Source organism: Tyto alba, unplaced genomic scaffold (assembly GCF_018691265.1).
Source record: "Tyto alba isolate M040663 unplaced genomic scaffold, T.alba_DEE_v4.0 Super-Scaffold_14, whole genome shotgun sequence".
In the NCBI taxonomy this organism is placed as follows: Eukaryota; Metazoa; Chordata; class Aves; order Strigiformes; family Tytonidae; genus Tyto; species Tyto alba.
The window spans coordinates 29,594,564-29,616,343 of record NW_024881276.1 but is presented as its reverse complement, the minus strand read 5'-3'; the positions used below and the strand labels follow the sequence as shown (position 1 = coordinate 29,616,343).

Genomic DNA, 21,780 nt, shown 5'->3' with positions numbered 1-21,780 from the left:
TTCCTTTTAAATGAATGTTCTTCAGTCATGTCAAGGAATTGCCTCCTACACATGAAGTTGTGTCTGTATTTATCACTTCATCCTCATGGAATCCTGTTGTGGGGAGCAGTAAATTGTTTGGCTGAAGATGTTAGAGGGTTTGGGGGAATGAGGAGAATGAAGTTTTGTGTTATGTATTTTTGTTGGCAGTTATTGCTGTTTGTGTGCTGAAAGAAAGAGTTGACTTCACTGAAGCGGTTTGTTGATGATGCTTTTTTTTACTTATAAAATAATGAACTTCCAGAAGTTACCAGTTAAAGCAGAAAACTCTTGGTCTAACCCTGTCATTTGTCTTTCCTACTTCTCTATCTAAAATTCTGTCAAATCAAAGATGGAATTGAGTAGATATCTGCTTTTAGTGAAAGAATATTCTTTGCAATTTGTAAAGGTTTCTGGATGAGTTGTAGTACTTGTTTGGGGGATTTTTCACTTTATTAAATATTTTATATTGCTTGAAATTAATTCTTGGCCAGTTATGGAGGTTCTCAGAGCTTTTCTACCACTACAAATTGAATCTCACACATGTTACAAGGGCTTAGGTGTAAAACCTATCTTAAATCCTAATCCTACTGTTCCATTTCAACTTTCTAACCATAATTAATATAGTACATTCATTTGAACAAAAACAACATGAAAGTTCAAAGTTTTTGTTTCATGTATGAATATTTTTTGACTTTTTTTTCTTCTTTTTTAAAACATCTTACATTTCTGTTGAAGTTTTGTGTACACCACTACACCTTTCACAAGACACATTATTTTGGCAGCAGCTTGTTACAAAGAGTATAATTTAGGGATCGTATTCTTGCACAGTGTCTGTATCCACTTGATGCAAACAGTGACAAACAAGAAATGCTACTGAGGGATGCTTGTGACATAAACAGCTGCCATAGTTAGGCTTGAAACCACTCTTCTCTCTTGTATTGGCAACTGAAGAAGTCGAACAGCATTGAATCAAATGTAGGAAATTAAGTTACACTTAGCGATATTGTCTGAAAGAGACAAAAAAACGACTATACTTGTTAAAATGCATGAAGAAGCCCCTACTTACCTGAATAAGTTAAAAACTATGGATCTTATGTGCACAGCCAATCTCTGTGTAAAAACAACAACCACCTGAATTTCCCTTTAGCCCTTCTATTCCAAAAGCTTTCCACAGAAATGGTCTAAGGTACTGTAACTCATGTCAGAAGCAGCTAAGCAGCTACACAGCCATTGGTAGGTAGATGGAATTCATATCCTACTTTCATATGTCATTTCTGTTAACTTGGTAATTTTTGTTGTTAGCCTTTGTAGTCAGAAAAGATAGTCTCTCTTTGCTTTTGTCGTAACAAATTAAGAAGAAAAAAATTACATGTTACAGTAAAAAGCTGTAAGTAATTTGTTATAGTAAAGACCAATTTGCTACAGTTGGGATAGGGTCCCATACAGACATCACAAAAAAACCTTGAGAAAATACCGTTATTATCAAGAACTTGGAATGAGCTTCCACATCTGGGTATAGTAAATGAAAGGGACATAGGGAAGAAAAAAATGTGAAATGAACACTATTAGGAAACAAGTAATGAGAAAGATAATCTATATACAAGTAGATGCAGTTAGGTAGCTTATTAAAAAGTGCTAGATAAACAAGGGGCAGTGCTCTCTGTAGATTCATTAACAATTTTTAAAATTTGTATAAACGTATCTTTGGCTGATTGTAGGTGTTCTTTTTTGTTACCTATAGCTTTTATGCATTGGTTTTAACTACATCATGGAAAGAAAAGAGAAGGGCAGAGGGATTCTTCACCTTCCTAACATTTAAAAAGTGCTACTTATTACTCAGTCACAGTGGTCTAAAAGTGAATTGCTTTTTGTTTTTTTTAATTCTCTTCAGCATTTTGACACCACTCTGAAATTTTGTTGAAACATCTGTCAAAGTGCAATTAATTTTGCAAAGTTGTCTATATTTAACTCTTGTTTTGAAATCACTGCTATATTTGTAGTGATATCTAAGCACAGCTTAGTTAATGCCTGTTCACTTTCTAAATTGCTTTATTTACAATGACTGTGAGAGCACTTCTGTAATGAAAATCATGCTTGAATTTCTTGGGTGGTTATGTTGTTGGATTTTTGGTTTTGAGGTGTTTTTTTTTTTTAAGGTTGATAGCAATAGTTGTGGCTTTGTGGTATTCTCTCAGGTGATCACTGATCTCAATCACTAATATTTCAGTTAGTGTCACCTGAGCTGTTTATCACAATTGTGATCCCAGAAAGAAGTGTCACTGCTTAGTAGAAAAGGCCAAATTTTATCTGTGGAGAAACTAAAAGGCTGGCTAGCTTTTTCCTGAAAAAAAAGATGAGTTTCTTTAATATCCTGTAGATTTTACTGACTTGTTGAGGAAAGACTAAAGCAGTGATTGACTTCTTTAAAAGGAGATTTTAATCCTCTAAAATCTCCAATAGACTAAAAAGTCAACATTGTCAGTTATCTTTTAGGATGATATATCTTCACTTGGAAACATTTTAGTTTAATATATCAGACACTTGCAAAAATGAGTTAATTGAAGGGAATAATTATTCTTCTACTTATTAAGTATTTTCAGGATGGAGTTTGATTAAACTTGTAGAAGAAACTGTATAACAATTAATCCTAGGTGAAGAAAATTTGTGCTATTTATATGAATCTGTGGTATTTCCAGGGATGTTTGGAAGGATCCCGCTTTCCAAACACCTTAACTGTATGTATTTGAATCATGTTTATACTGTCTGCAAGGCTTCTGCTAATTACCTGCAGGGATTATTTGCCTCCTTGATGAATGCTTTGGCTCCCAAGCAATTTGGCTTTCCTCTGAAGCACTGAAAGCAGGGTATGTGGCAGAGACTTATGATGTATAGTGATATCTCAGTTTCTCATACACCCTTTTGCTCAGGGCATAGGATCAGAAGAGAACTTTCCCTCACTAGATCAACAGGAACTAGTTTTTGATTGCTGTGTTTGCCTTCTACTGCTATATGGGACATTATTCAATTTTTGGAAATTTCTTGTTGCATGAAATTTCAGTGTTAGTGATGCCATTAATTTCTTTCATCTGTGTCTTCAGTACAACTAAAGGATGTGGAAAAGCATGTTGTGGATGCTTTTGGAGTAGGTGCTTATAGAGAGGGGTGCTACTTACTGGGGTCTCATATCAGGGATGTCCCCGAGACTACCAAGCCTCCTATGGTTCACTGACTATTACCTGCTGCTATTGTTTCATGTGGGCACCAGTGATACAGCCAGGAACAGTCTGAGGAGTATCAAGAAGGATTACAGAGCCCAGGGAACAGTGGTAAGGGACTCTGGAGTGCATGTAGTTTTTTCATCAATCCTCCCAGTTGAAGGAAAGGGGTTTGAAAGGGCCAGTTGAATCTGGCAAATCAGCAGTTGATCACAGGACTGGAGCTGCAGCCAGGCTACTTAGACCATGGGACTCACTTTTAGAAACCTGGTCTACTGGGGGCTGGTGGTGTCCATCTGTCAAAGAAGGGGAAGAGCATCTTCAGCCATAGGCTTGCCATGCTGGTGAAGAGGGCTTTAAACCGAAGTTGCTGGGGCAGGTGAACCTCAATCCATCCCACTCCTACCAGCTTGATGCCAGTGCCAGCAATGGATGCCCAGAGCCTGGAGAGGGGTCACAGGTCAGCAGGAGAGCACCTGCAGAGCAGCACAAAGGAATTCCAGACAGTAAGTCAGCTTTGTCGGGGGCCCAACTTAAATGCCTCTATGCAAATGCATGTAACATGGGGAATAAACAAGAGGAGCTAGAGACGTGCGCACATCTGCAGGGCTACAATCTTACTGGCATCATGGAGATGTGGTGGGATGGCTCCTGTGACTGGGGTGTTGGAATGGAGGGTACAGGCTCTTTAGGAAGGACAGGCAGGGGCGACGAGGAGCGGGGGTCACCCTCTATGTCAGTGAGCAGCTGGAGTGCATGGAGCTCTGCCTGGGGATGGATGAGGAGCTGACCAAGAGCTTATGGGTCAGGATTAAAGGGAGGAGAAGGACAGGAGATGTTATAGTGGGGGTCTGCTACAGACCACCCAACCGGGAAGACCAAGCAGATGAGGTCCTCTAGAGACAGATAGGAGCAGCCTCATGTTCACAAGCCCTGGTCCTCGTGGGGGAGTTCAACCACTCCAATATCTGTTGGAGGGACAACACAGCAGGACATAAGCAACCCTGGAGGTTCCTGGGGTGTGTTGATGATAATTCCCTTTTCCAAGTGGTAGAGGAGCCAATGAGGAGAGGTGCTATGCTGGACCTTGTTCTCACCAACCAGGAGGGTCTGGTGGGGAATGTGAAGCTTAAGGGCAGCTTTGGCTGCAGTGACCATGAAATGGTGGAGTTCAGAATTCTTAGGGCAGCAAGGAGGGCGTGCAGCAAGCTTGCTACCCTGGACTTCAGGAGAGTAGACACTGTCCTCTTCAGGGGTCTGCTTGGCAGAGTAACATGGGATAAAGCTCTGGAGGGATGAAGGGATGAAGAAAGCTGGTTAATGTTCAAGGATCACCTCCTCCAGGCTCAGAAGTGATGGATCCTGACAAAGAGGAAGTCAGACAAAATTGCCAGAAGGCCTGCGTGGATGAACAAGGAGCTCCTGGACAAGCTCAAACACAAAAAGGAGGCCTACAGAGGGTGGAAGCAAGGACAGATAGCCTGGGAGGGATACAGAAAAATTATCCGAGCAGCCAGGGATCAGGTTAGGAAGGCCAGAGCTCTGGGAGAATTAAATCTGGCCAGGGACATCAAGGGCAACAAGAAAAGTTTCTATAGGTACATCAGTGATAAAAGGAATACTGTAGAAAGTCTGGGACCTCTCTGGAAGGAAACAGGAGAATTGGTTACCCTAGAATATGGAGAAGGCTGGGGTACTCAATGACTTTTTTGCCTCAGTCTTCACTGGCAAGTGCTCTAGCCACACCACCCAAGCTACAGAAGGCAAGGGCAGGGACTGGGAGAATGAAGAATACCCACTGTAGGAGAAGATCAGGTTTGAGGCCATCTAAGAAACCTGAAAATGCACAAGTCTGTGGGACCTGATGAGCTGCATTGGTGGGTCCTGAGGGAAGCAGCGGATTAAGTGGCTATGTGACAATCTGTCATATTTGAGAAGCTGTGGCAGTCTGGTGAAGTTCCTGCTGACTGGAAAAGGAGAAACATAACTCACATAACTACAGGCCAGTCAGTGTCACCTCTGTGCCCAGCCAGATCATAGAGTGGATCCCCCTGGAAAGTGTGCTAGGGCACATGGAAAATAAGGAGTTGACTGGTGACAGCCAACATGGCTTCACTAAGGGCAAATTGTGCCTGACAAATTTGGTGGCCTTTTGTGACAAAGTTGCAGCGCTGTTGGATAAGGGAAGAGCAACTGGCATCATCTTCCTGGACTTGTGCAAAGCATTTGACACTGTCCTGCATGATATCCTTGTCTCCAAATTGGAGAGATATGGATTTGACAGATGGACTACTCAGTGGATAAGGACTTGGCTGGATGGTCGCACTCAGAGCTGCAGTCAACAGCTCAATGTCCAAGTGGAGAGCAGTCATGAGTGACGTTCCTCAGGGGTTGGTGTTGGGACCAGCACTGTTTAACATCTTTGTCAGCGACACAAACAGTGGGACTGAGTGCACCCTCAGCAAGTTTGCCAACACCACCAAGCTGCATGGTGTGGTTTACACACTGGAGGGAAATGATGCCATCCAGAGGGACCTGGGCAGGCTGGAGAGGTGGACCCATGAAAACCTCATGAAGTTCAATAAGGCCATGTGCAAGGTCCTGCACATGGGTTGAGGCAATCCCAAGGACAAATACAGACTGGGCGATGAGTGGGTTGAGAACAGCCCTGCAGAGAAGGACTTGGTGGTATTAGTGGATGGAAAACTGACTGTGAGCCAACAATGTGCACTCACAGCCCAGGAAGCCAACTGTGTCCTGGGCTGCATCAAGAGAAGTGTGGCCAGCAGGTCGAGGGAAGTGATTCTTCCCCTCTGCTCCACTCCCATGAGACCCCCCCTGCAGTGCTGTGTCCAGCTCTGGGGCCCCCGACATCAGAAGGACACGGACCTGCTCAGGTGGGTCCAGAGGAGGCCACTGAGATACTCAGGGGGCTGGAGCACCTCCCCAGTGAGGACAGGCTGAGAGAATTGGGGTTGTTCAGTCCAGAGAAGAGAAAGCTCTGAGAAGACCTGCTAGCGGCCTTCCAGTACTTAAATGGGGCTACAGGACAGCTGGGGAGGGACCCTTTATCAGGGAGTGTAAGGATAGGATGAGGGGTAATGGTTTTAAATGGAAAGATAGTAGATTTAGATTAGCTGTAAGGAAGAAATTCTTTACTCTGCGGGTGGTGAGGCACTGGCACAGGGTGCCTAGAGAAGCTGTGGCTGCCCCCTCCCTGGAAGGGTTCAAGGCCAGGTTGGACGGGGCTTGGAGCAGCCTGGTCTGGTGGAAGGTGTCCCTGCCCATGGCAGGGGGGTTGGGACTGGGTGATCTTTGGAGGTTCCTTCCAACCTAAACCATTCTGTGATTCTATGATTGTCTGATTTCAGGAAACAGGACTTGACTCTCATGATCCCTTGGCAGTCTCTGTCCTTAACTACTCTTCAAACCATTCTGTGTATTAAGATTGGATATTCTGGAGTTTTAGAAGTATTCTGGCTTTTAAAAATAAACAGCTGAGGTTAGGATTACATTCCAACCTGAAATACTGTCCTATGTTACTTTTTGTGCTTGAAGAATGATAGTTTTTCTATAAATTCTGTTATATTTTGACATCCATTCTGCTGATTGGCTTATCAAAATGGTTCTTGAATTGGCATAATACAATTTTTATATCCTTGTGTATTGAAAGGTGACTTCCTTTCCTCTTTCTCTCGAGGTTTATCCACCAATACATGTAGTCTACTAGATACCACCTTTCTTGAATTATACTACTTGAAAACTTAATTTCCATTATGCCTGTGTGCTATACTAATTTAATAATACTGTTTCAATTTTTCATCCTAAACCATGGCATGGGACATGCAGGTGTTTGGGTGGGAGGATATGGTGGAAGGGAAGGTGTGAATGCAAAGGACAGTGGTTTTGCATGTAGTTTAAGAACATGGTAACGGTGGTTGTTGGGAAGGAGGCAGGCCCCTTCAGGCAGATGATTTGGCAAATGGTGCATTATATACTGCTGTTTCTCATTTGATTCCAAGTAAGAAATATGAGTCCCATGACAGGAGTATCTGGGGTTCATGATATTCTTGAAGGTCTGAAAAAGATCTTGTGGTGCTATTAGCAATGCAGCTGAGCAGTGAGGGACACATGTAACTCATAATAGTGAAATGCATAGCTGATCTTAATTTTGATACCTTGAATTTATAAAGTCCTTGACTCTGCTGTGCTATCTAAGTATCTTTTCTGGAACAGAAAGAGATTACAGTAGTCTGCAGACGTTGCATAATTGTAAGATCTGAGCTGTACACTGCAGAGGCCCAAATCAAAGACTGCCATGAGTAAAGTGGGACAACTACGAAGTCATGTCAGTACATTCAACCTTGTATTCTTGTAACAAAACCTAAAACTTTTCACGGGACTGACTGTGGTATTAAATGATTAGGTGACATTTATTCTTAAAAGCATATTATTTCATTTGCAGTCCTTCATGACAAATTGAAATTGTCAGATGGTTGATTCCTCAAAAGCCAGCAATTCAAGACAACTGGTGAAATAAATTACTTAGTTTGTCTGAAAGTTGGGAAGTTGATGCTCAGGTGGCTTTTATAAAATATGCTGTTTCACCTCATTTTTCTATAATGTGCTTTGACAAGTTGAAGTTGGAGGTCAAGGCTTCTGAAAGGTATATGAAGTAGCACTTCATCCTCCAAAAAGAGCAAGGATTATATATGACAGTTACATATATGATCCACTGATGGAAGAATTTCTCATCTGCAGGGTCTCCTGTAATATATTGGTGTACAATCTCATGACTGTTTTGAAATTGAGAGAGATCATAACCCTTCTTCAAGAGTGCTAAATCAAGTGATCTAGGACTCCAAATAGTCGCATCTAACAGAGCTTGTGTTGTATAACTTTTGGCCATAATATATTCCTTTAAAGTGAAAGCTTTTATTTTCTTTAGGTAGACTGTAAATATTTGTCTTTCTATTCCTGATCAAAGTTAATAATTATTTATTAAAATGAGAATTAAATGGTTAGTAAGTGCTGCTTTTGACATTTCCTGAAATCTATCCTTGTCTTTTTGCCCTGAATTTCAAGTAATTCCAAGCCAAGTTATGTATTCAATGAAAACCAATTCTCAGGTAATATGCTTAAATTTGATATGCTCACTTTTTTATATTGGCAGAGAACTATGTCTGAGTGGTAGTACCACACAGGTAGTGCTTGGATAATAGCAATAGTACATAATTTAGCAAGAGAAAAACTAAAGGGTCATTTCAGAAAAAATGAAAATTAGAGGTCTACGGCTAATGTAATCCCTTGCCTCTTGTTCTGTTTCTCTTCTTGTTTTCTCTCTCCTCATTGTCCTCTTTTCAGGAATCTCAGCAGATGCTTGGAAGGTTGATTCCAGAAAAGCAATTGCTTAATGATCAGCTAAAGCAAGTTCAACAGAACAGTTTGCACAGTAAGTATCTTTTTGTACACATCTAAGTTTGTATAGGACATGATGCTGCATTGCATGGGAGACTCCATAATTTCTTTTTTTGTGTTGCAATATGCATGTTGAAAAATGGTGCTTTCTATGAGCTAAAATTCTCTGTGTAAGAAAATACTTATTTGACAATATGTTTAAAAACAGGGGATTCTCTTCTTACTATCAAAAGAGCCTTAGAAGCCAAGGAACTAGCACGTCAACAGCTCCGAGACCAACTAGATGAAGTAGAAAAAGAAACCAGATCTAAACTTCAGGAAATTGATATTTTCAATAATCAGTTGAAGGTAATCCTAGACTTTTAAACCCTTTCTTCTAAATGTTCAGTTAACTATTTTTTAATTTGATTATGGAAAAAAATATTGAACTAGAGTGATTGAGTGTCAGTTTTGGGAATGTTCTTAAATCTATCTTTTTTGGGTTTTCTTTTTGTTGTTTTGGTTTTTTTTAAGAAAATACTACTTAGCATCCAACTTGGAGTTTGATTCAACTTAATCTGCAGAATCTGTTTAAGAATAAATTTGATCTCTGATTCCAGATCCATGATTGCAAATATGAAATTGCCAGTTTCTACCTTATTGCATCAAAGAAGTGCAAAACTGTAGTAGGTCTGCTGGAATCAGTACCTCAAATTGAAATCTTTACTAAAAGTCTTGGTTTTCTATTGACCTGCAGAATTTTTATCTGCTGTTTGTAAGCTCATACTTGTTCCTAAATGTAGTTGTCTGTTGTTTGTGGTTTCATGCTTTATTGATCAGTCTTTTGTTAAAACTGTGTGATTTTTGTTTATTTCTGCACAGTAAAATGTCAGAAATTTTAGAAGTTGGTAGAGAAAGTGTTCTTCAAGAGAGACGTTATAAATTAGTCTTCAGTTATAAACTTTAAACAGCATTAATTTTTCATAAAATATTCTAATGTCAAAGTACTTTATCTGCTAATTCAGCTGATGATTTCTTCTGAAAGTTGACTGGAAGAATACTCAATTTCCTGCAAGGTATAATAGATTGTGCTACAAGTATTTGGGAGGAAAAGCATTATGATAGATACTTTAATGTTTCTGTCTGTTCTGAAATTAGATCAACTATGATTACATCATATGCTTTAGGATGGAAGGCATGTTTGAAGTTAAGCAACAAATAGCTTGTTTTAATATTAAAGTTATTAATAATTATAGGAAAAGTGAAAAGCTGTAGACCATACCACTACCTGTTTTAATGCCAATTCGAAGATAACTCATGATCTTAGTCAGGGAGGTAGAAAGTGGAGAATCTCTGCAGAGTCATAAGAGACACAAAACAAACAAAATGTGCTCAATTTAAAGAAAACAGAATGGTTTATTTCACATTTTTTTTATATGTGCTTTTTGGGTGTTTGTGGTTTTTTTTTGTTTTTTTGTTTGTTGCTTTTTTTTTTTTTAATGGAGTCCTTTTGAAGTGTTCTGCAAATAAACGTGACCAAAGGATATTAATTTTAAAATTAGCGTCAGCATTTGGTTTGATCCTAAATGACCTAAACAGGTTATAAATGAGCAGAAGGGTGAATAATCTCAGTACTGTGACAGTAGGAAAAAAACAAGCCCAAAACAAACAAAATTCAATATTTTAAATATTGAAGGGCTTGCCTTAACAAATAACAAGCTAATGATAATTAAAATTTGGAGATGCATTAAACAAATACATTAATTTATCAGAATGTCTGCCATCTATCCAAGAATACCTTGACTAATTGTAAACTATTTTGCAGTTTAATAGGAAGATTGATTTCTGTGTTCAAGTCTTAGTATTTAGATTTATCACTTTAAATGCTGAAAATTAGTTATGTAGACAGTTCTTTGGGAAGGCTTCAGCAAGCTTCCTCTGGCTTGAGGATATTGTGTTCTTCATTTCGTAATGTATAGGAGCAGTGCTTAATAGGAAGACCACTTTTTGATGCTGTATGCTGGTATTTTTGCCTTGCTGCAGCTTGTTTTGCTTTTTTGGAAGAGATGAGTTTGAGAGGTGGTTGTGCTATTGAAACTGAGAGGTGGGAGCTTAATTCAGTGAGAGTTATATCTTTTCCCTTTTGTAGTTTCACTAGATGTGCAAGATGTATGGGGGGGGACTGGATGATTTTATTACTAGATTTAAATATCTACAAAGGCATATGTAGCTTTTCATGGACTCGGCATGGAATAGTTGTACTTCCAGTGCCAGAGAAACCACTTAGAAGATGCTATGTGTGCAGCAGTGGTTTAGTGGCGGCTGTTCTTGTGGAGAGAGCTCTCAGTATGCCTTGCAAATGAGACTTTATACACAAATCTAGTGAAAAGTTTTCTGAGACTCATGGTTTTATTAGGGTTTGTGTGAAGTGGAAGTTCTGTTCTTAAATCAAGGCAGAACTCAGCTATCTCTTAGATAATAGTATTGCTGAAAGCAAAGTACTCTAGGAACTTGCCTAATTCTCAGATACTTTCACCTAGACAATCAAAAATCTGTGACAGCTTTTAGGAACTGCCACTGGAAAGATGACTGTTACATTTGAAACAGGTAGGAAATGGTTTATAAATAACTGCCAAATTAATAGGTTCCCCAATTTAACAGAAGACCTTTTTGTTTACTTATTAGTAACTGGATGCATAAATACAGCAGGCTCATTTGGTGCCACAGTACCTTACAACTTGTGTCGTTATCAGTGAACTGTGTAACGCTCAGATTTACATGTAGAACACTTTTAGATAACATATCAAAAATTCCACCACAGCTGAGCTATAAATATAATAAAGGCTTCTTATCTTGTAAACTAAGAGAAAATATGTAAAGATAGGAAATACAGAAATGCTTAATTTAAAAATGTATTTATATTAAATAAATAAATAGAAACCTCCATTTTTAATCAAGGCTATTTCTGAATTACCTAGTAGGTTTAAAACTGGTAGACTTTTTTAATGATGATATGCTCTTACTTTGTGCTTTAGTATACCTACTGAAAGATGCACATTTGACGGTGTTGCTGTTAGGATAGCAGCACCATAACTGACACTGTCTTGTGCAGCTTTTGTACTCTAAGTGATGGAGTGGCACTGGTGCTTGTCTTGTCTTCTCTAATATAACTAGCTTCTGAACAAGAAGCAGAATGATGTGGTGGTGTTTGTAAAGTTCCAGGAAAAAAAAAAAAAGAGCATATCTAAATACTCTTTAGATATATACCATCTTATGATATTTTGCACTTATTTCCTTCAGAGAGAGGGAGTCTTTACTTAGTCCAAATAATTAAATTAATAGAAAACAGAAGCAAAATTGTAAATCTGCAAGCTACTGCACTCTGAGTACAAGGGCATATGCCAAACAAAATGCTTAAGAGACAGGGAAGTTGACAACAACATTAAATTAAAAACTTTTGTCATCATTGTTGAGATTTATTCCTTACTGACTATAAATATAAGTTGCATTATCTCCTATGTGAATATATCCTTAAATTTTGCAAAACTCCATTTCTGATTCATTCTCTTGAAGTAGGCTAAACTTAATCTATTGATAGGGAATACAGAAATATACTGCAATAGTACAAGAAAAATTGAACAATTTAACTAGTTATCTAGTGTGCCTTTTCATTGACAAGACGGTAAGGTTTGCCAAATATTCCAGTATATTTTAGTTTGTGTCAACTTTTTAACACCATAATAGTGTACAGTGGATTGCACTGCATTTGCTTCCATATTATAGTTTTTATATTCTGCAGTAAGTCAATACTTAAAACAGTATTAAATTACCTCTTCTTTGCTTTACATCTTAATAGTATATATGAGTGACTAGGGAGATAACTTAAACATTTTTTTCCACTGGATCTTTTGTCATCTCTCCAAAACAACTGATTCAAATTTCTTCTAATTAGTCCTTTGGAGCTCAAGTACGTCAGGTACTTTTGTTTCAAATTAACATCTCAAGAGTTAGAAATGTTCATAGAATTTGGTTCCTTTTTAAAACTTTATGGAGTATAAAATGTTATTAATATTTCAAAACAGGTAGTTTCAAGTATCTTTATTGAATATTTTTAGGTAGAACCACATGGTTTCCGGAAACTTAGTACTTGTTTGGCAGAGAAATAAGCACCTTAGCCTGCAGTTGGTCAGATACCCTTTCAAATCAGATTTGAGGCATTTTATTAGAGAAGATAAGAGTCTTGTGCATTGTGTTGTATTTGGCTGTAGAGTAAGTGACTGAGGTTGTAACAAGGTTGAAAGTTGGGCCACTTTTTTGTGTCCTGAATTATGGTTGACAAGTCTAACTTCCATTGCTCTTTAAAAATCTTAGCCTAGAAGTCTAATAATTAAAATTGATACAGATATTAGTAAAATGTAACTAGGCACTTGTTTATTTTCTCTGCTTTATAAAATAATTCTGTAGAATAGAAGGCTTTATATAAAGTTTCCTGTTTGTATTTGAATAGTCCTACTGTAATTTACCTTTACAAATTCTTTCTATAGTCAGCGTGAATTTACATTTAAATGTTACAAAGGTCAGTCATTACACACTGTCAAAGAAAGCAATAATAATACTTAACACAGTTCTTGTCTCCAAAACCCAAATAATCATTTCATATGGCATAGAAGAATCAAGTAGTTAGAACGTATCTGTGTTGTTGCACAGGAGAAGACAACTAATAAGCGAGTGTTTCTGAAATACGTTAGTCTTGCTGAGAGGCTATTCTCAGTTCCTGGAAAAAGTGGTGAACAAGTAGAATCAAGTTCTTAATGTTTTACATTTTGTGTCATGTTCCGGTTGTTGTCAGTCCCTGTCTAGTCAGTGTGCACTGGACAAGTCTTGCATATGAATGCCTGTTTACATTTGAGCATTTCTTTCTTCCAGTCAGTGGCAATGGAAGATGCAATGCTGCAGTGCCTGGCAGTTCTCCTGGGCTGCGTCAACTACTTAGACTCCTTTCTAAAGGTCTCCATGCCATACTCAGGCAGTACACAACTATCTCAATCTGAGTGATGAACTTCCTCCAGTTATGTGCTTCACTTTACCATAAACAGATGAGTGTGCAGTGTTTAACTAAGTTAGTATTTAATAAGAGGTGCTAGCACTAAAACATAACCAAAGGGAAGAGTTTATAATTTGATTCTTTAGCTAATCCTTACTGCCTAGGTGAGGAGTATGCCTTGAATTGCAACTTGAGCAAGGTACTAGTTAGTTATTTTTGTCTTTTGCTTATCTGAAACTTCAAGGTTTTAAGTTATTTGCCTATTTTGGTCATGATGTTCAGAATTTTTAAGAAGAAAACGCTTTTATGTTAAGTATTCCTACGCAGCACTGTAATTTGTGATTTCAGGTATGAGAGAGATGGCAATACATTCCCTTTATCAAATCCACTATAGATATAATATGGGGTGAAAGGAGGAACTGTCTCTGTCAAGGACAAAGCAGGCACTTTGGGAGCTGGGGAATGGGGTAAAAGAATATTGCCGTGGGAAAGCCTCAGTGAGCACAGAACTGTAGGGTTCTTTCCTCTGGGATCAAATGTTCTGGTTTGTCTCAAGGGGATAAGATTTGATGGAAGCCCTTGTGTTGTAATCCCTGAAGTATTCTAAGTTCTATTATCTTTCTGTCAAAAGGCAAAATTTGGACTTAAACAACTACATTTCTAACGTTAAGGTTTTCATATCAATATGACTTGTCTGTATATAGTGAGTATTACTCTGCTGTATGAAACTCATATTTTAATTCATATTCAATAGTATGTGGGTACATAAATGTGGCTATTGTAACATCTCAAAATTATACTTGTTAGTCTGTTTGTGAATGAAGTGGAAAGGTAACAATTTCTCTGTGCTTTTAAGGTAAGGCATGCTTTGTCCTGCACACCAGAAACAAGCAAAGCATTGTTATGTCTTTGGAGTTACAATATATGATTTGTAAATGTACAGCTTTTAAGTTGCTTGTGTCTGTAAAAGATGAGTGTAGGACTGTGCTGAATATTGAGCTGGCAAATGTTTCATTCTGTTGACTGTTGAAGTATTACTATAATTTTGTTCAACTGGTGTCCTGTAGCACTGTGGGAGATGCTAATTCTTTCTCCCCTGTCCTCCCACTGATACTTGGCAAAGCAGCAAAGCATCTATCTCTTGCATGAGATACCAATGACATCTTTTTTATCTCCTATCTAATGCAAAGAAGGACACATACTGCATTTTTTTACCTCCAAAAATATTCCCTTCATTGTTAGGAGTATAAACTCAGTTAGATTTTCTTAACTGTTACAGGTAGGTCACAGAAAAATCTTTTCACAAAATACTGAGGTAGCACATTGGCTTAACTGGGAGGGAATAATGTGCTAAACTGTCTATGGAAAACTTAAGCAATTATTAAAATGTCCCTTGAGATCCTAATTTAGCTGAGCATATAGATAATATGACAAAATAAGCAAACAAATCAATTTAATTCTTTGGACCAGAGTTGGCAGCAGCACTTAACTGCTGTGATGCAGCAGTTAATAATCCTACTACAAGTACTCAGTATGAGAAACTACTTGCTTCAGATAGATGCAGAGGCATGGCTCACAGCTAAAACTTGCCCAGTTTTTTATTTGGTAGTGAAAGTGGCATATAGCATATGTTTAGTGGTGAGATAAACTTAGATGTCTAAACTATAATTAAAATATAACGTTTGGACTAGCCTTGCAGTTAGACATCTAGTGGAAGTAAATAATGTTTGGTGCACAGATGTCTTGGAAGTTGTAACTTGTTTTTATGTATTTACGAATTCAGGAAATTTTTCTGAAGGGGGGAAAATACCGATATTCTGAATTAGATGTAGATTCCTCCTGATTCTGCTTATATAGATGAACTGAATCATTCTTTCTAGTTTACAAATTTCTTTTTAAAAAATAAACTAAGATTGGATATTTGCATCTGGATTGTCTCACTTAAAGCTTTTTGAGATTTATTGTTTTTTGTTTTTTTTTTGTCTAACTCTGATAGCCTTCATACTCTTCAAGAATTTTAGTTCCACTTTCTTTGCCTAGTGATTATTTCTATTTAACTGTTCAAACAACAGAGTTTGGGATAAAGATACAAAGGGGACGAAAAAAACAAATCTGGAAAGCACTGTTGTCTAAATAATCTGCTGTTACTTGCAAAATTTTAAGCCATCTTAAGTGTTGCCATATTAGAAATGCACGACTATCCCAGATCTCTCTGTTCAATAGCAAGAGGAGTTCTCATTGGCCGGGACTCAATCTTGAGCTTCTTGGCATACGAAGTTAAGTGGAAGGAGGGAACATGAATGTGAAAGAAAGCCAGAGCAAGTAGAACAACAAAGGATTTCCAAACGGAAGCCTGTGCTAAAGCTGAACTAAATGTAGGAGTCAAAAACCTGTGCTTTGGGTAGCAGTCGCTTTGCCCAGAAAGGAGGAACAGCTTGTTAGAAATCATGAATACTAGTCAAGATATTTGATATTTTACAGAAGTAGTATTTTGAGTTTCAAGAGCTTTGTAGGCACTTAGTTTTATGGATTTCTGCGATCTACAAAAATTCATAGTACCATTGGCCAGGTGGAAAACCACTTTCAGCTGTGCCATTTTCTGATCTGTGTCCTTTCAGATGAATGCTTTTAAATCGCATCACTGCTGATGTTCTTATGGTAGTATGTTTGTCCTTTGCACTTGCACATATTTTTTGATACAAATATGGGTTCAGATGATCATGTAGAGAAGATGGGGACTGTGATTCCCCCAAAGAAGTTAATTTGAAGCAAGGGTCAAATCTTTTGTACCTCAATATGTTACAAGTGTACACAACATTAAAGAAGCTGAATTAATAACGCACAGTTATTGGAAATGACGTTTCACTCTAGTCAACACTTCAGGAATTAATAGTCTGGTCAGAGGCCACCTCTTGCTCCAGGTGCAGTTGACCGACTGTGTATTCACTGCAATCTCCCGATCCCTTTATTGTCTCATTGTTCTTTATGGGCCAACTACTAAAACCCCATTATGTTCAATATTGCTAATGTATTTCCTTTTTAGTAGCTCTTTTCCTTAGTCCAAATTATGGCTATGCATCAATGTTTATAACCATGGGCATTCAGGGTTTAACATTTTTCCCAAAGGCAATATCCTGCCCAAATAGTTCCGGTGCTTTTTGCAAGAGTAGTTTATTTTACATTCTATGATATCCATTCTAGATCCTTACTATCTACTAAGCTTTAATGTGACTATGGAAAATCATGATGATCATAAAATATGTTACTGCCCAGATTATCTCCTTATTTCAGTGGGTTTCATGGCCTTAGCAGAGTTTTAATTAAAACTTGTATAAGAATTGATTATCTCTTTAATGATGTTGAATTCAGTTTTCATTGAACTTAAAATTGAAGATCAGTAACGCAATGAAACTGAGAGCTAGGATGTGAGGTTCAACTTAACTTTTTTTTTAAACTTTCATCCATATGTCAGAAGTGTTTTTAATACCTTGCAAAGGACATGTGCTACTCTGTAATGTAGTTATCTTGATATCTTAAAATTTGATCTTGCACAGTGTGCGATCATTCAGCACTAACGCATGTATTACTTTCACTAACAAAAATTTTTAGATGCAGCAAGTACAGTCTGTAAATAAGCAAGTATTAACTTTTAACTTTTATGAACCTATAGCTAAGAAGTTACTAATAATGTTGTGAAATTAACTTACTGAAACTTTTCTCATTTTGGCCCTTTCAATCACTTGATACTTAGCTTTGTTGTGTTTTTGTTTGGTTTTTTGTTGTGTTTTTTTTTTATTCTCATGCAATTTTCTACATTTCAGTCAGTGCATGAGGATAGTTACATGAAGTCTTCATCTGGTTAATTTGTAGATTGTGAATTTCTGAAAAGCTATCCAAATACTTTCAAGATTAACTGTTTCAATTTCTGAATAAATTAAGGTAAAGCTTTTAAGGATACAAGAGCTAAACAAACCTGTGTGATGTAAGTCATAACATATTTCAATAAAAGTAGACGTTATTAAGATACAGATTAAGTAACAATTTCTTGCTACAAACTTTCTCTGCATATTTTTGTCTGTACTATATTTTCATTAAAACATATCGATTTTTTTAAAGTGAACTACTTTCAATTAAAAGAGTCAGTTGTCATAAATAAAGTTATCCTTTCTTTTCCTTGTAATACTGAGGAGTTCAGATGCAAAATTCCAGGTTATACAAAGAGATTGCAGATAAAACTTGTATTGGTGTTAATGCAGAAAACAAATCTTGTGGAAGTTATGTTTTTATTATTTATATTCTAAATGTTTCAGGCAATGTCTTTCCAGTTAGAGGAAAACTGGTTTGTATATGAATGAATACTCTCTGTGCCAGGATTCATCCCAAAAACATTGCTTAAGGAATTCAGTCTTCTGGGTATAAACCAGTTCTGAAGATTCTTTAGTAAAACACTATTAATTTCAAAATAAAACCAATTAATTGAAACAGTTGCTATTATGAGCAGCTCAGAAAGCATACTTTTGAATGGAATTGAATAAATTAATTCAACAAACCAGCAAACAACTTAAATTAAAACATAAGTGACCTTTCAGATGAAGGTTTGTCAAACTTTTGTCAGCTTTTTAGAGTCCCATTTAAAAAAGGCTTTTTTGTTTCTTAACCCTTTTAACATCTCAGGTTATACAGATAAAAATAGGAAAACAGTAAGTGGTTTATAGACGTTTGAAATCTACCTTAAATGTCTGCCAGTGCATTTGGCAGTACTGTAAGTTTGAACAGAGATACCCCACCATTTGCAAGTTTTGTTACTTCACAATGAAATATATGGAGCCATTAGTTATGATTCACATAGTATATGTTTACACATATTTTACTTTTTTCTCTAGGAGCTGAGAGAAATCCATAACAAACAACAACTACAGAAGCAGAAGAACTTGGAAGCAGAGAGGCTGAAACAGAAGGAACAGGAAAGGAAGACGGTAGAACTGGAAAAGCAGAAAGAAGCTCAAAGGTAACAAACTCTAAGCCCTTTCTGTAGAGGTATTAGTGCGCAAAGCATTTTTCAAACAAGTAAAATAAACTCTACATTCCCAGGTCCGTAATCTAATCTCAAATAATATATCACTAAATGGCAAGAATACCCAAGACCTAGACGAAGTTTCATTTCAGTGCAGATGACCCCTTTTATAACTCAGGGAATCTCTTGATTTATCCTTGAATGAGAAGTGTGCTGTGGACACGGGCTTCTACATCTGTTTGTGACTCTTAAGTGTCAGTGATACAGATGGATTTTAGCGGTGTTACTTAAATGTGTAGTGTACTTCTAGACCTAGAGAGGTTCTTGAACAGTGTAACTAACTAGCTCTGTCTTTTTTATTAGCATATATAACAAAGACCTAATGATTTTCTGCTACACACTTGGGAATTTGTTTTCTACATATATTTCTGATATATTATGTAAAATGAATGGCATATATGCTAGCAACCACTTCTATTCTGATGTTATTTATCAGTAGCTGTTTGATTTAATTTTTATCAACTGTGGGGTTTTTATACTCTTAATACAGACAAATGTTGGTCAAGAGAAGAAAACAAAGGCCTAGGAACAAGAGGCCTTAAATTATTAGTTATAACATTACATGGATTGTGACCTAAAGTAAATTGATAGCCTGTGTTACTACTTGGTAAGTCAAGTTAATTTTTACATTTCAGGAAAAAACAAAACGAAGTCTCAGTGAAAACCATACCTTCAAATAGAAAGCAATTAAGTTTAGATAATTCTTAAATCGCTTATATAATACCCATGCCTTTAGAAATCTTAAAGACCAACTTCAGAAATAGCAAACTTTCTAAGAACACAACTTTTATATCATGAAGAAATAACTACACTAAATATGGTAATTATGTTGGAACTTTCCTTGAAAATAAGAAGATTGCTGAAGTACTGGAAGTATAGGAACACCAGAAATATTCAGAATATTAAATAAAATACTCCCTTCCAGAAAAATGAAATTCTATAAAACAGATTTTAAAAAGGAAAAACTTCTGCCATGTAAAACTTAATGTCTGACTTCATGCTAGTTGATAATTCCGACATTATTGGTAACGCAAAACTTCATGCTGCCCAAATATTCAAGCTTCTCAATAGTCACAATTGGTATACCTGATAATGAGCAGTCTGCCAGTATTACTGATTTCCAACATACACCAAAATGAATAAGGTAAATGATTGATGCTCATAACCTGGATACTGGCCCGTAATGATTATGGAAGTATTCTGCCTTTTAATAGCTCTAGTAAAAGCAAAGAAGGAAAGAATAATCTAAGGGCATAGTTATGTGTACTTTAACCTTTGGCTTAATGGATAACACAATCACCTTATACTGAGAACCATCTTACAATTTTTTGTTGGTAATTATGCACCGAGTTGTGCACATAACTGAGCAAACAAAGATGCAGGCATACATATTTGGGGATGGTAGAGGTCTTTTTGAAGACCTCTTGTGGCTAATTAGTCTTATTTACCTTAAGGCTAATTCCATGCAAGCTTGTATTGACTGTGGGAGTAATATACAGTTCAGAGGGGAAAAAAAGCCCTACATTTGAGCCAAATGAATAGAACTTACTCTCAGTGTTTGGGATAAGAAGAGGATGGCCCAACTGTATCCCAGGCTGCATCAAAAGGCACGTGACCAGCAGGTCAAAGGAGGTGATTCTCCCCCTCTACTCTGCTCTTGTGAGACCCCACCTGCAGTCCAGCTCTGGGACCCGCAACATAAGAAGGACACAGGGGTCCAGAGGAGGCAATGAAGATGATCAGGGGGCTGGAGCACCTCCCCAGTGAGGACAGGCTGAGAGGGCTGGGGTTGTTCAGCCTGGAGAAGAGGAGTCTCCAGGGAGACCTTATTGTGGCCTTCCAGTACTGAAAGGGGGCTACAGGAAAGGTGGGGAAGGGACTCTATCAGGGAATGTAGAGATAGGATGAGGGGTAACAGTTTTAAACTGAAAGAGGGTAGATTTAGATTAGATATAAGGAAGAAATTCTTTCCTGTGCGGGTGGTGAGACACTGGCACAGGTTGCCCAGAGAAGCTGTGGCTGCCCCCTCCCTGGAAGGGTTCAAGGCCAGGCTGGACGGGGCTTGGAGCAACCTGGTCTGGTGGAAGGTGTCCCTGCCCGTGGCGGGGGGGTTGGGTGGTTGGGACTGGGTGATCTTTAAGGTCTTCAGTTTCTCTGTCTCTTCTTCCCGTCCTTGTCTTCAGCTTGTAATATTAGCTTCCAAAACAATAAGCATAACAAGCAGCTTCTGTGGAAGGAAAAAAGAAGTCACATGTACCACCCTGCGTGTACATTACTTCCCTGCCCTGATACATTTTCATCTGCTCTTTCTGCTTGAGCAGTTAGAGCAAACTTGGTTTATAAACATGGGAAGACTTAACCACTCTACTAGAAACATAATTAAAAAACTGTTTCCCATTTAAAGCCCATCTAACTAAACTCACCAGGTAAGACACCACTCAAGCCAAGAGACAACTGAGCTCTGTATGCCTGTGTGGTGTAGCTTCAGTGTTGCAACAAAACTAGAGTAATTGGCTCTGAATGCTTTGCAAATGGATGGACAAAGGGCAAATTCAGCAATTAAAATAGGAGGTTGTCAGAACAGTGAGTTTAACTTGTTAGATGATTTTACATTGAAGGCAGAAAAGTGGGGCAGTATTTCATAGAGGAGGAAGTGATATCCTTCACACTGATGTCTTAACCTCTTCTTATGATATACTGGTGTGGAATATTGAAATTATATCAGTAATTTCATTGAGAACCAAAGATTTTTTTGAATTTATAAGTTAGTAGCTACCATCTTAAACAGATACTGGTACTTGGACATCTTTCAGAAAATATTCTTGTCAACTTCAAACTTCTCATTGATAGAGATGAGATTTTTTTCCTTCTGCTGCAACCTTCTGTTAGGAAAGTGGATTTTTTCCCCTTAAGGAATTAATTTACTTTTTTGTCAAACAGTTTTTGGCCAGGAATTTATTTTGTCCTTGGACATATTATATTCTATATAGTAGACCAAGTCTGTGATGATCAGCTCGTTGTTACACATT

General features: G+C 37.6%; 1 protein-coding gene across 1 annotated transcript in view; it reads left to right on the top strand.

Annotated features, from left to right (window-relative positions):
• Positions 1-21,780, top strand: part of ITSN1 (intersectin 1) — a 138,764-nt gene that overhangs the window by 60,214 nt on the left and 56,770 nt on the right. The window contains exons 15-17 of the mRNA XM_042789009.1: positions 8,601-8,688; positions 8,863-9,002; positions 18,561-18,685. Coding sequence (XP_042644943.1) covers positions 8,601-8,688; positions 8,863-9,002; positions 18,561-18,685 — 353 coding nt within the window. The remainder of the gene's footprint in view (positions 1-8,600; positions 8,689-8,862; positions 9,003-18,560; positions 18,686-21,780) is intronic.